The 12,759-nt window shown below is 40.0% G+C and overlaps 1 protein-coding gene across 2 annotated transcripts in view; it reads right to left on the bottom strand.

Annotated features, from left to right (window-relative positions):
• Positions 1–12,759, bottom strand: part of angel2 (angel homolog 2 (Drosophila)) — a 50,605-nt gene that overhangs the window by 26,451 nt on the left and 11,395 nt on the right. For both annotated transcript variants that reach the window (XM_060830896.1, XM_060830897.1), the window contains one exon: positions 6,906–7,159. In XM_060830896.1, coding sequence (XP_060686879.1) covers positions 6,906–7,159 — 254 coding nt within the window. The remainder of the gene's footprint in view (positions 1–6,905; positions 7,160–12,759) is intronic.

Genomic DNA, 12,759 nt, shown 5'->3' with positions numbered 1-12,759 from the left:
TGTAGCGTGACATGAACGCAAAGTCCTGGTTGAGGCCATTCCCACGGGTACCAAACTTTGCCATCAGCTTCTACTCAGCCACTCTGCATTGCTGCTTGTCCTGAAGTCCGTCTTGAAGGATGGCCCAAAGATCCAAGGCTGAATGTCCTGGACTGCTGAAATGTTCCCTGACTGGGAGGGAACACTCCTACCTGGCAAATATTCTGTGGTGTCCATTCATCCGTTGTCATAGTATCTGCTCGGTCTCGCCAATGTACCATGCCTCAGGGCATCCTTGCCTGCAGTGTGTGAGATAGACCATGTTGGCCAAGTCACATGAGTACTCATTGCATACATGATGGGAGTTGCCCTCACGTGTAATGGTGTTACTCTGACATGTCTTGCAGCGACTGCTGTGGCAGGGTTGGTTTGGTGTCCTGAAGGCTGGGCAGCTTGCTATGAGTCATGATCTTTTCAAGGTTTGGTGGTTGTTTAAAGGCAAATATAGGAGGCGCACGGAAGGTCTTGATGAGGTGCTCATCCTCAATGTGTTGCAGGCTGCAAAGAGCATGGCGTGGTTGTTTGGCTCCCAGGAAGTACTGGACAATGAAGGGTACCCTGTCTATGTTTGTCTCCTGAGGAAGTAACTACATTTTCTTGCTGTGGTACATTGGAACTGGCGGGTGAGGAGTTGAGCATCATATCCTGTTCTTATGAGGGCATCCTTGAGCACCTTCAGGTGTCCGTCACATTCCTCCTCATCTGAACAGATCCTGTGTGCACGGGAGGGCTTGTCCATAAGGGATGGTTGTTTTAATATGTTTGTTTGTTATGTTTAATATACTTGATAATATATTTAATATCTTGAGAGTGTGGTGCTGGAAAAGCACAGCAGGTCAGGCAGCATCCAAGGAGTAGGAGGATCAACATTTTGGGCATAAGCCCTTCATTAGGAATTGTGAAGAACTTATGCCCGAAATGTCGATTCTCCTGCTCCTTGGATGCTGCCTGACCTGCTGTGCTTTTCCAGCACCACATTCATGACCCTGATCTCCAGTCCTCACTTTCTACTACCTCATCATTACAGCAGAGTTCAGTGCACTAAAAATTAAGATTTATGGCACTATACTTGAAAATTAGAGAATTCAGATGGAACAATGGATTAGACTGATTTGAAATGTCTCCATTGAACCTTCAAACTTAAGAGCTACTTCAGTCCAAAATTTTGATGATTACATCTTCCTGCTAATTTCTTATTTCTAGTTAATTCCTTTCTTATATGAAGCTGCTATCCCACTTTTCTTTGCTATTTTATGAACAGACTACAATGTTTTTTTTTAATATTCTTTTGCGATTTCAACTTTGTTTTTACAACAATAAAAGTATTCAGTATATTAAACCCATTTCTTATAGTTGGATGACTTCAAACTGGGATGATGTGTAGTCATGCTGTGAAGTTGTATCCTGGGTCTTCACATGATTGAACAGGCCAACTCTTAATTTACAGGTATTTAAGGATATGGTTCAGACGATCCCAGGAGGTAACAAAATCTGAAATACAGGAGATGTCTCTTTTTCCTTCTTTCTCTGCCGCCACTCTGCCTCATCGTTAAAACTCTGTGATACAAAGAGTGGTGTAGCTTGACGTACAAGTTGCCGTCATTTTGAACAAGTGGTAGCCAGCTCATTCCAGACATTAATGTCAATGCTGCTGCACTTCAAGGAGAATGCCACAGGATGATTGAATTGTTTTGTTCATCCTCCCTGAAACGTTGGCCATTTGAGAACTGAGGTTTAAAGCTTTTGGTATCTGGATATAGTATCCAGTTTGTTGTAATTGATTTGTCAGTCATTTAGCCTGAATGCTTGAGGAGCTGGTTTTAAGAGTGAGATTAGTATTTATTTCTGCATTTAACTACAACATATTGGGTTTTGAAAGATATACCACAGCATCTTGAAGAGGCAGGTTAACAAGTTCAATATGTTAACAGATCATTTTTCAATGGGAGTTTAATCTGTAACTAGTTTCTAAGGTTAAGTGGAACTGGGCGCCATACTTTCCCAGAGCCTGCTAAAGTGATACAATCCTCAGTTTCTTTAAAGTTTCTTCCAGAAATTGTGTGATTTCACAGTTAGCTGCTTACAAATGCATTACACACGTGACAATTGCCATGTTTGCCAGGGCTGGCAATTCTGTAAACTGAACGTGACAATGCCCGTCAAGTGAGTCAGTAGTCTGGTCTTCTTTTCTGCCTGGTTATGATAATCAGGATATTTCAGATTATTCAGGTGTGTTCATTAAGTATAAGGGCTTGCAGTTCAAGATTTTTCAGCTGGGATGCAACCACAAAAACATGTTTACACAAGTGTGCAAATTCCCAGGGAGTGGCCATGACGCACTTGCCCTGTGTCTGTTCACTTTCTCAGAGCTTTTTAAACTGTAAAAAACAGATAGCACCTGGCTTCTTGCAAACAAGAACTAACCAGTATAAATATGGTTTATAGCGTTCATAAGGAATCTAAGCAATAATGCCACAATTAATGTCAAATAAAATCATAAGACAAAGAAGCAAAAGTTAACCTTTCAGCTCCATTAATTCAGCTCTACCATTCAGTAAGGTAACGGCTGATTGGACAATCCTCAAATCTGCTTTCCTGCCTTTTCCTTATAACCTTTGATTCGCTTACTGATTAAGTCCATTTCAGCCTTGAATATACTTAATGAACCAGACACCCAATATTCTGCATTAAAGAATCGAACAGATTCACCACACTCTGGGAGAAGAAATTCCTCCTCATTTCTGTCTTAAACCCCGTACCCTGAGATTACGGCCTTGGTCCTCAATAGACTTGTCCACAGAAGGAAACAATCTTTCTGCAGCTACCCTGTTAAGCTCTCCAAGAATCTTGAATATTTCAATAAGAATGCCTCCATTCTTTTAAACTCTAATGAGTACAGGCTCAACCTTTTAACCTTATCCTCAGAAGATAGTCCTTCATATGTGGGATCAGCCCAGTGAAACTTGTCTGGACTGCCTGCAATGCCAGTATATCTTTCCATCGATAAGGGAACTAAATCTGTTCACAGTTTTCCAGCAGTGACCTGACTACTGCCTTGAAGAGTTTTCGCAAGGCCTCTCTGTTCAGAATCAGTGACCAGCGTTGTGTGAAATACACGTGGATGTGAAGTTGCTAGTCAGTTGGTACTCGAGCTCAGGGTACTTCCTCCTATCATGGAAACTGCATTCCAACAGACATCAGATTCTGGTGATAACTACTTCATCCTTGAATATTCTCAGAAAGTCACAGAGATTTAACCATTGCAGCTTTTTGGGTACGAAGGGATATATTTGTCACACCTTGTTTGGAAAGCCGTTGATTTCCAGCTAGGAATGTGAACAGCTCAAATGGAACTAGAAAAGTCCCATTCAACCCGGGTCCCCTGGGAACCCACACTTAATCTAATTTAATAGCTGCAATTGTGATGATCTGCTTTTGTCACAACCTAACTGCCTCATCAAAATGCTGCCTTTAACCCTTTCTCCTTTCAGATACTAAGAATCGTAAGCTCACCAGGTAATCGTGCAGGAGTAGAAATTAGGAGAGCGAAAGAAAGTTGAGAATGAAGAAAAACTGTTTTCACTCTTAACTGACACTGTATGTAATCTAGTGGGTAGCTTAGAGGCAGGATCTGTAGATGTTCCGTCACAGATGAAATCGTTGAAAAGATGGCATACTGGAGTATACTGAAAGGATATACACAGATTTTTGGCGCATGTTTATTAGAAAGCATGGAATCACTGTCAAAAAGCATGGATGATTCCAACACCAATGGCTCAGGGCTTTGATTAGAATTTGTAACCCTTTTTTGGCATGTTGGTCAAAGTCACAGTTTCCACTGCAACACAAGCAGGAGTTTGATATGATGAGATGTGCACCAACAATTGGTATGTTGAAGCTGCACTTCAGGAGCTTTGACAAGATCTGTTCTTCTGAAAAGTCACCGGACTTGAAACATTGAGACTGTTTTCTCCCTGCATACACTGCCAGTTTCTCCAGCAATTTCTTTTGTTGAATGTGTGAAAGAATGTATTTCATAAGAGTGATCATAGGTGAGCATTGTATGCCATGTAGCCGTTACTTAATTTCATCATCAACTAGTTGGGAGGTCGCCATCTCTGAATGCCAGCTCCTGGCCTGCCTGTCAAAACTGCTAATTCTTCTCGCTTCTGCAGGCTTCTTCTCGCCTGCAGAAATATCAAGATTACTGGAGAAACAATAACGATTCTCTAAATAGTTTGTTCTGTACTCTCTTTACCTGAAAGGAGGGAACAAGGAAATTACAAGAGAAGGTAATGGCACATACTGAATGGACAGATGGTGAACATCTGATTAGCAGGACGACCAGGAAGTGAAGTGATATTAAGAGGAGGGTGAGTCGTAGGCTATGCGTAAAATTGCATTTTTCCTATCAGTCTCCAGATACATCTTCATGATTTCATTAGCAGGGTTATTTTTTCCTCCCATAGGCATTAGATCTAAAGACAAATCAGTACAATGAGGCAAAGACCTGCATGTTGTGACTCCACAATGACAATCCCTTTGCTCCCCAACTCCTCCAATCCATCAAGAGTCCTTTGGGAAATCTGGAAATCGAATGCAAATTCAGTGGCTGGTTAAAAACCCACTGATAGATGCATTACAATCTGATGCAAGCCCCCTTTGTATTCAGTCTTACTGTAGCATATTAACATATTCAAATGCCCATCAGTGTATCAAATCCTGGGCATCACAATTCAGAAATGACATCAAGTCTTAGAAAAGGAGTGCAAGAGACATACACTTTGGTACAAAGGACGGATGATTTCAATTATATGAAGAAGTCCTAGAAGAAGGTTAAGACTTGATACAGCTGTTTGAAATTAGGAAAGAGTTTGAAAACAGTAAATAAGTTGAAACTGTTTCCTGTGGTAGAAGGATCAACAGCCAGAGGGCACAGGCGTAAGATAACAGGCAAAAAGACCACAGACAATACAAGGAGATGAAAGGAAAAATTTTATGAATTGGACTGCACTGCCTGAAAGGATGGTAAAAACAGATTCAACAATACATTGTAAAAGTTAATTGGTTCAACATTTAAAGCTGAAAAAATTGTACGGAAAAAGAGCAGGGAAGTGAACTAACTGAATAGCTCTTTCAAAGCATTAGTGCAAATATGCCCCATTAGCCCCATTATGTAATGTATCATTCTTTAGTTCTCAGTTGGCAAACATGAGCTCCTATTCTGTTATGGTCTTTATAAAAAAGGATCTAATTTATTTAGTTTCCAGTTCTGATAAAAGCACCTGTAAACAAAACACTGACATATCCATTTGACGTTACATAAGCTGAGATACTGAAAGATTTGTTACACACTTCTAATACTTGATTTGTTGCTTCTATGTGTGCAAATACAAGGCATTGAACAATTAAACCTTTAATTTTTAAAGTATTGATCCATTTATCTGTTTCTCCTCTCACTTTTAAACTGGCATGCATCTTCCACCTAGAAAACAATTTGCAAATTACACAAAAATAAAACAAAGAGTATATCTGAAACAAAAGACAAATTACTGGAGAAAATTAACAGGTCTGGCAACATCTGTGGAGAGAAAGCAGAGTTAACGCTTCGGTCTACTGACCCTTCTTCAGAACTGAGAACACTCTATAAAACTGGCATAAGTAACAGCTCGATTTGCATCTACTCTCCTTCTCTTAAGGAAAATTGAAGTTTAAGAATAGGAACAGAATGAATATGAATGGGGATAAGACTGCCAGCCAGGGTTCTTGTGGTGTAGTGATCTTCAGGGTCATTGGACTCAAAAATGTTAACTTTGCTTTCTCTCCACAGATTTCGCCAGACTTGCTGAGTTTCTTTGGAAATTTCTGGTTTTTGTTGCAAGATACACATTTCACCCAATATTTTAAGCATTTGTTTTCTGTTCGTGAAAAATGATAATAATATTAAAAAAAAGGGATGAACAGACCATATGATCCTGATCTAGTCTTGGACTCGATTCCCATGTTTGCTGTCCTCAATAAACAATTTCCAAATCAAGTTATAACACTGGCACAAATAACACCTGCTCCTCTTCCCTAAATAAATATTCACGTTTAAGAATAAGACGTCAATAAATGTGAAGGGGCATAATTCTACCAGTCAGAGCTCTTGTAGAGCAGTGGTAGTGTTTCTGCCTTCAGGCCAGTCTTGAAGAAGGGTCACTGGACACTTTAACGCTAATTCTGTTTGCTCTCCACAAGCACTATAAGACTACTGAGCTTACCCAACTATTTCTGCTTTTGTTTCACATTTTCAGCAACCAGAATTCAGTGTTTTATTATACTCAGGCTCAAAAGGTCAGGTTCAAGTTCCACCTGTTTCAGAGGTGTGTAGAATATGTCTGAGCAGGTTAGTTAAAATAATACTTTCTCAGTCAATAGTGCAGTGCACTCTACAGAACATCCGTAAGTGTCTCTTTCTACATATCACACTCACAACCACTTTTCCTTTCTTTATTTGTTCTCTCCTTTAATCTGTTACTTTTATTTGGATATACAGGCAAGTTTACAGGTGTGCTTTGCCTACTTGAGTAATTTTTATTTTTAGTGTAAATTCCAATTACCTGCATCATCTGGGGGTACTCAAAAGCCCAATCAACCCTGTCCTTACCTGTAGCTACATTTTTGCACCTTTTCAGTCTGGTTGAGTGATCAGGAATGAGCAAGAATCTTGTTTAGGTTTGGGAAATTAGCTTTCCCTCCTTTCTGTTGACTGAGCAGACATCAACTTTAGGAATTTTCTGATTTGTATGGTACATCACCATGAAATTCACATACATTAAGCCTTTAGGAAGATGTATAGGAATGCTATGGAATGAACTACTTACATCTGCATCCAACTGTTTCAGTTCCTTAAGGATGTTGGGAAATCGGAATCCCCATTGCAACAAAGACTGACTGCAATGTTTATACAAATGACTATTGTCTTCCAACAAATCCTGCGCCAGAATATTGTACGACATCACTGAAAAATCAAAACCTTCCTTCTGTTTTCCATTCGAAGTCTCTTTTGATTCACTAGTACCTTGGTCGCTGTTGTATAATGAAGTAAAATCCTCCCATTTCCTATGCACTGCCCCTACTGGAAAGAGATTACAAATGAGAAAAACTAAATCACAGAATTTTATATTTGAATTAGACAACAATGTTATATGCCAATGTTTTATTGCGATCCTAGTTATTACATGATATCTTAATCGGCATAGTTGAGAACACTTCAATTTGTAGTGATGAATTCTTAAAGAATATATATCACTGTGGTTTCAGGCACGTTGCAATAAATAGGGGAAGCCAACAACTTCTCATTTCCCACAGAGAGAGAAAGGAGAAACACGCACCCATCTTGGGCATTATGCACACATCTCTTAATCTGAGAACTGATCTACTCTTGGATGAAAAAGGCAATTGCTGGAGAAATAATGAAAAAGTCTTGTAAATATAAAACCTAATAAACTAACATTAGTCTTATTGAATCCTAGTCCCTGAAGCTTAAGTTTGGATGAACCGCAGCAGCTTAAATAAGGAAGTAGCTTGGCACAGTTAGTTTACTATCATATTATCACATAACTGATAACATAGTTACACTGAGCTTTAACATAATAAAATGCCAAGACAATTCATCGGAATATCATAAAGCAAAATATAACACTGAGCTACATGAGGAGGCATCAGATGTCAAAAAGCTTGATCAAAGCACAAATTGTGAAGAGTAATTTGAAGAAGAAAGGAAGGTGAAGAGATGAAACAGTTTAAGGTAGGGAATTCCAAAAGCTTTGTGCTGAGGAAACTGAAGGGGATTGCCACAAACAGTGGAAAGATTCAATTCCAGGATGTCTAAGAGGCTAGAATTAGCTAAGAACAGTTATCTCAGTGGTCACTGGAGCTGGAAATTATAGTGGTACGGAAAAGATATGGAGATATTTGGAAACATAATTCTGAATTAAATTACTGTCCTTTCACTGTCATTAGACCAAATTACTGGCACTCCCTACCTAACAGGACTAAGAACCTTACATCTTAAGAACTGCAGTACTTCAAGAAAGCAGCTCACTTTCACTTTCGCTATTGCAATTAGGGGATGGCAGTTAGTGCTGCCCTAGCCAGTAACAATATATTTTCATGATCAAATGTTTTTAAAAAGTGAGCAATGGGATCACTGGTGAATGGATCCTAGTCTGAATTATTACAAAGACAGCAAAATTTGAATAAACTTAAGTTTACACAGGATAGAATGTGGGAGACAAGCCTTGGGTTTAGATTAGATTAGATTTACAGGGTGGAAACAGGCCCTTCGGCCCAACAAGTCCACACCGACCCGCCGAAGCGCAACCCACCCATACCCCTACATTTACCCCTTACCTAACACTAGGGGCAATTTAGCTTGGCCAATTCACCTGACCCGCACATCTGTGACAGTGGGAGGAAACCGGAGCACCCGGAGGAAACCCACGCAGACACGGGGAGAACGTGCAAACTCCACACAGTCAGTCGCCTGAGTCGGGAATTGAACCCGGGTCTACAGGCGCTGTGAGGCAGCAGTGCTAACCACTGTGCCACCGTGCCGCCCATATTGATGGTTTCATAAGCAGGTGAGATAAGACGGAAGCAAAATTATACAATGTCATAGAGGGGGAAATAGGTGCCGTAATAATGATGCAAACCTGTGATTGCAAGGTCATTTTTGGGGTCAAATACAAAACCAAAATTGTGAACAAACAATCTCAGATTGTTGCCAGGGAGAGAAATTGAGTTGGTATCCAAGGAACAAGGTTTGCAGTGGGGCCAAAAACAGGCTTCATTCTTTATGATACTTTCATTTTTTGCTCATCCAGTACTGAATATCAGATAAGCAGCATGATAATCCACAAATAACGGAGGTCCCAAGAGAGGTAGTCGTGAAGATCAAGGTAAAAATGTCATACACGTTACTGATTCTCAAAGTTAAGTCTTGTTGAATTCTTTGAAAGTAACTAACCATTTCAAAAAAGGAGTAATTCTTTTGAAAATTATGAGGCCACATCACGAACGAGATATCTGGCCATCTGTTTTTATTAATGCAGTTGTCAAATAGCCTTGTCGTGAATGCTTGGCAGAGCTCCAAGAACCACTAGCATAATCAGCTCAGCAACAGTCTATTTGAACAATTTAAAATGACAGCGTTAGCTTTGATGGCTGACATCTTCATGCAGTGAAAGTAAATTCTTCCTTTGATATAATTTTTCAATATGTGGGCTTATTTGGACAAAAATAAACAGTATGAGAAAGAGTAAAGCTTCTGTTACTGATACTGTGAATAGCTGTGTCTGGTTTTATAGGATTGTAAGAGCAATAGCTCACCTCCAGATACTTTTCATTTCACTAGGTACTTTAAACACTTGTCACTATTGTTACATGGCTACCTTTCAGTAAATAAAGCATACTAATTGAATGGGTATGGAGCATTGGGCTGGGGCTAGGGGTGGGGGTGGCACACGAGTATGTAAGAAGACATACAGCATATCAAGGGGTTAGTGTAAGACGTTTTACGCTTACTTATTAATAGGTTCCTGAATCAAGAATTGGTTCACAGGTCATGAACATCGTATCCTATAGAAACTGCCTAGTGTCCAATAAAATTGTGGGAGTGCATATAATGCCCAAGGTGCTTACCCCTGCAATGGAAGCAGCCAGTTTATGGAGGCAAGCTATCTAAATCCTTATCCCACATCAAAAATTGAAATAAAGATGGGAATCTCAGAATCTATCCTATGCACCATTTTTAGAAGTCTCTGAAGTTGACCCAACTCAATGAAAATCCAGGTCCTCATTTTTTAAAAAAAACCTCAAAGTGTCCTCAATGGTCTTTATAAAACCTGAACTCCTTACACTCCTCCATCTCTACAACCTTCAAATATTTAATCGATTTGATTCCAATATTTAAGTCATTAAGTCCTCCTCCATCTCTTGAACCTGTTGATGGGTATTGCTGTAATATTAAAAGATTAAATGGGAATATCTCTCTCTGGACATGAAGGTAATATTAAAGGGTTAAAACTGCACTGACTGAACATTCTGAAAGTGTGCGGGGACAATATTCATACAGCAATGTGGATGACTCCCACTCCATTTAGACAGACATTTGCTACTACTCCCCTACTATTATCATTCAGTGCCTTCCATTCAGAAATGCCTTCATAGCCATCCCCAAAGCTAGGTATGTCACACCTGCATTGTCTTGGGAGATCACTGAGTCAGGAAATCGTCTGCATAACAATTCCCCAAGATTAGGGCATTTATACTTACATTATCTCCAAGGATGATCTCATTTTACCATCTCATTTTAAAATCCTGCTTTAAAGAATCCTTTTAATTGACTGTTTAGCCTTGTTTGAATCAGAATCTCAATTCAGTGTGTCATGTGGGCTATATAATAGGGCAGATTTTGTTTTTAAATTAAAATTATACAATATTATGTCCTTTTTAAAATGATCAAACGTGAAACCTTAAAATAAATTGATTGAGGTCTTTGAGCCCCTGATTTGTCTGAAATTCTAGAATGCTTGTTTAAAAAACAATTGTGTCAGTGGTCATGCCTTAGCTAGATGAGATTATTGCATTAAAAATTTGGGAGAAGATTTGTAGCTCGGGTGCTCGTTCGCCGAGCTGGGAGTTTTTGTTGCAAACGTTTCGTCCCCTTTCTAGGTGACATCCTCAGTGCTTGGGAGCCTCCTGTCATAGAACATAGCGCAATACAGGCCCTTCGGCCCTCGATGTTGCGAGGATCCAAGCCCACCTAACCTACACTCGCCCACTTTCCTCCATATGCCTATCCAATGCCCGTTTAAATGCCCATAAAGAGGGAGAGTCCACCACTGTTACTGGCAGGGCATTCCATGAACTCACAACTCGCTGAGTAAAGAATCTACCCCTAACATCAGTCCTATACCTACCACCCCTTAATTTAAAGCTATGCCCCTCATAATAGCTGACTCCATACGTAGAAAAAGGTTCTCATGGTCAACCCTATCTAAACCCCTAATCATCTTGTACACCTCTATCAAGTCATCCCTAAACCTTCTTTTCTACAATGAAAACAGCCCCAAGCGCCTCAGCCTTTCCTCATATGATCTTCCTACCATACCAGGCAACATCCTGGTAAACCTCCTCTGCACCCGTTCCAGTGCCTCCACATCCTTCCTATAGTATGGCGACCAAAACTGCACACAATACTCCAGATGCGGCCGCACCAGAGTCTTAGACAACTGCAACATGACTTCAGGAATCCGGAACTCAATTCCTCTACCAACAAAAGCATTTATAGTAGCTTGTTTCTGCCGCATCCGGTTGTCAGTTGCTGTCTGCTGCTTTCGTAGCAACCATCCCAACACACACAAACGAAGTTGCATCAGGACACTATTCAAAAGGGCCACAACACACCGCAGTACACCAGAACTGCAAAAAGAGGAAGAAGAACACCTATACAAGGTATTCACCAAAAACGGATACCCATGCAATTTCATCAACAGATGCCTAAGGGAAAGACAACGGAATGAGGACATGCCGCAAACCAAAAGACTAGCCACACTACCATACATCAGGAGCATTTCCGAACTGACAGCCAGACTGCTGCGACCACTAGGACTCATAACAGCACACAAACCAACAGCCACTCTCAGACAACAACTCACCAGGACAAAGGACCCGATACCCAGCATAAGCAAAACCAACATAGTGTACAAAATCCCATGCAAGGACTGCACAAAATACTACATAGGACAAACAGGAAGACAGCTAACAACCCGTATCCACGAACACCAACTAGCCACGAAATGACACGACCAGCTATCCTTAGTAGCCACACCCAAGGACCGACAAACAACATGAATTTGACTGGGACAACACTACTATTATAGCGCAAGCCAAACAGAGAACAGCCAGGGAATTCCTAGAGGCATGGCACTCATCCACTGATTCTATCAACAAACACATCGACTTGGACCCAATATACCGGTCACTGCAACGGACAATCGGATGTGACAGAAACAAGCCACTTTAAATGCCGAAGGAAACATGACAGAAGCGCTTCACAGGAGGCTCCCAAGCACTGAGGATGTCACCTAGAAAGGGGACGAAACGTTTGCAACAAAAACTCCCAGCTTGGTGAACAGAAGCACAACATTACTGTATTAAATCATCTTTGCTTTTTTTTAATATGCAGAATGTTCACAAAAAGAAGACAGCATTTTAATTTTGATGTTTTGCTCAGATTTTAGAGAATATTAGAACTTGAAGCTGAGCTGTTTAAGTTCTTTCAATTATTGTTAAGACTTCATTGGCCCCCTTCATATTGTAAATTCAAAGAATGTTAATCTCTACCAGAGTTGCCACTGTAATTCTGACTATTTTATTTGGAAAGTTTTATTTGGAGAACATATCTTAATATATTCTGCATTTGTTTCCCATGAATAATTGAGATTTAAAACTGAACTGAAACTGCCTCTTAATGGCTTAAGCACAGGAAATGTTTTGTTATTTTCTTGCTGTCCTAGATTATTGAACTACTTTTCATGACAGCTTTCACATTAGCCAAGTATTAATTTGTTAGAGAAAAAAATGAATAACCTGAATGGGATACCCGAAAGCTTGATTTTAGGACCATTTACTGTTGTTTATAAATGACTGAATTGTTTAAGCAGTAAAATT

This window comes from Hemiscyllium ocellatum, chromosome 10, assembly GCF_020745735.1.
Source record: "Hemiscyllium ocellatum isolate sHemOce1 chromosome 10, sHemOce1.pat.X.cur, whole genome shotgun sequence".
NCBI classification, from domain to species: Eukaryota; Metazoa; Chordata; class Chondrichthyes; order Orectolobiformes; family Hemiscylliidae; genus Hemiscyllium; species Hemiscyllium ocellatum.
The sequence above is the reverse complement of the archived record's forward strand: the minus strand, read 5'-3'. Positions and strand labels throughout refer to the sequence as shown.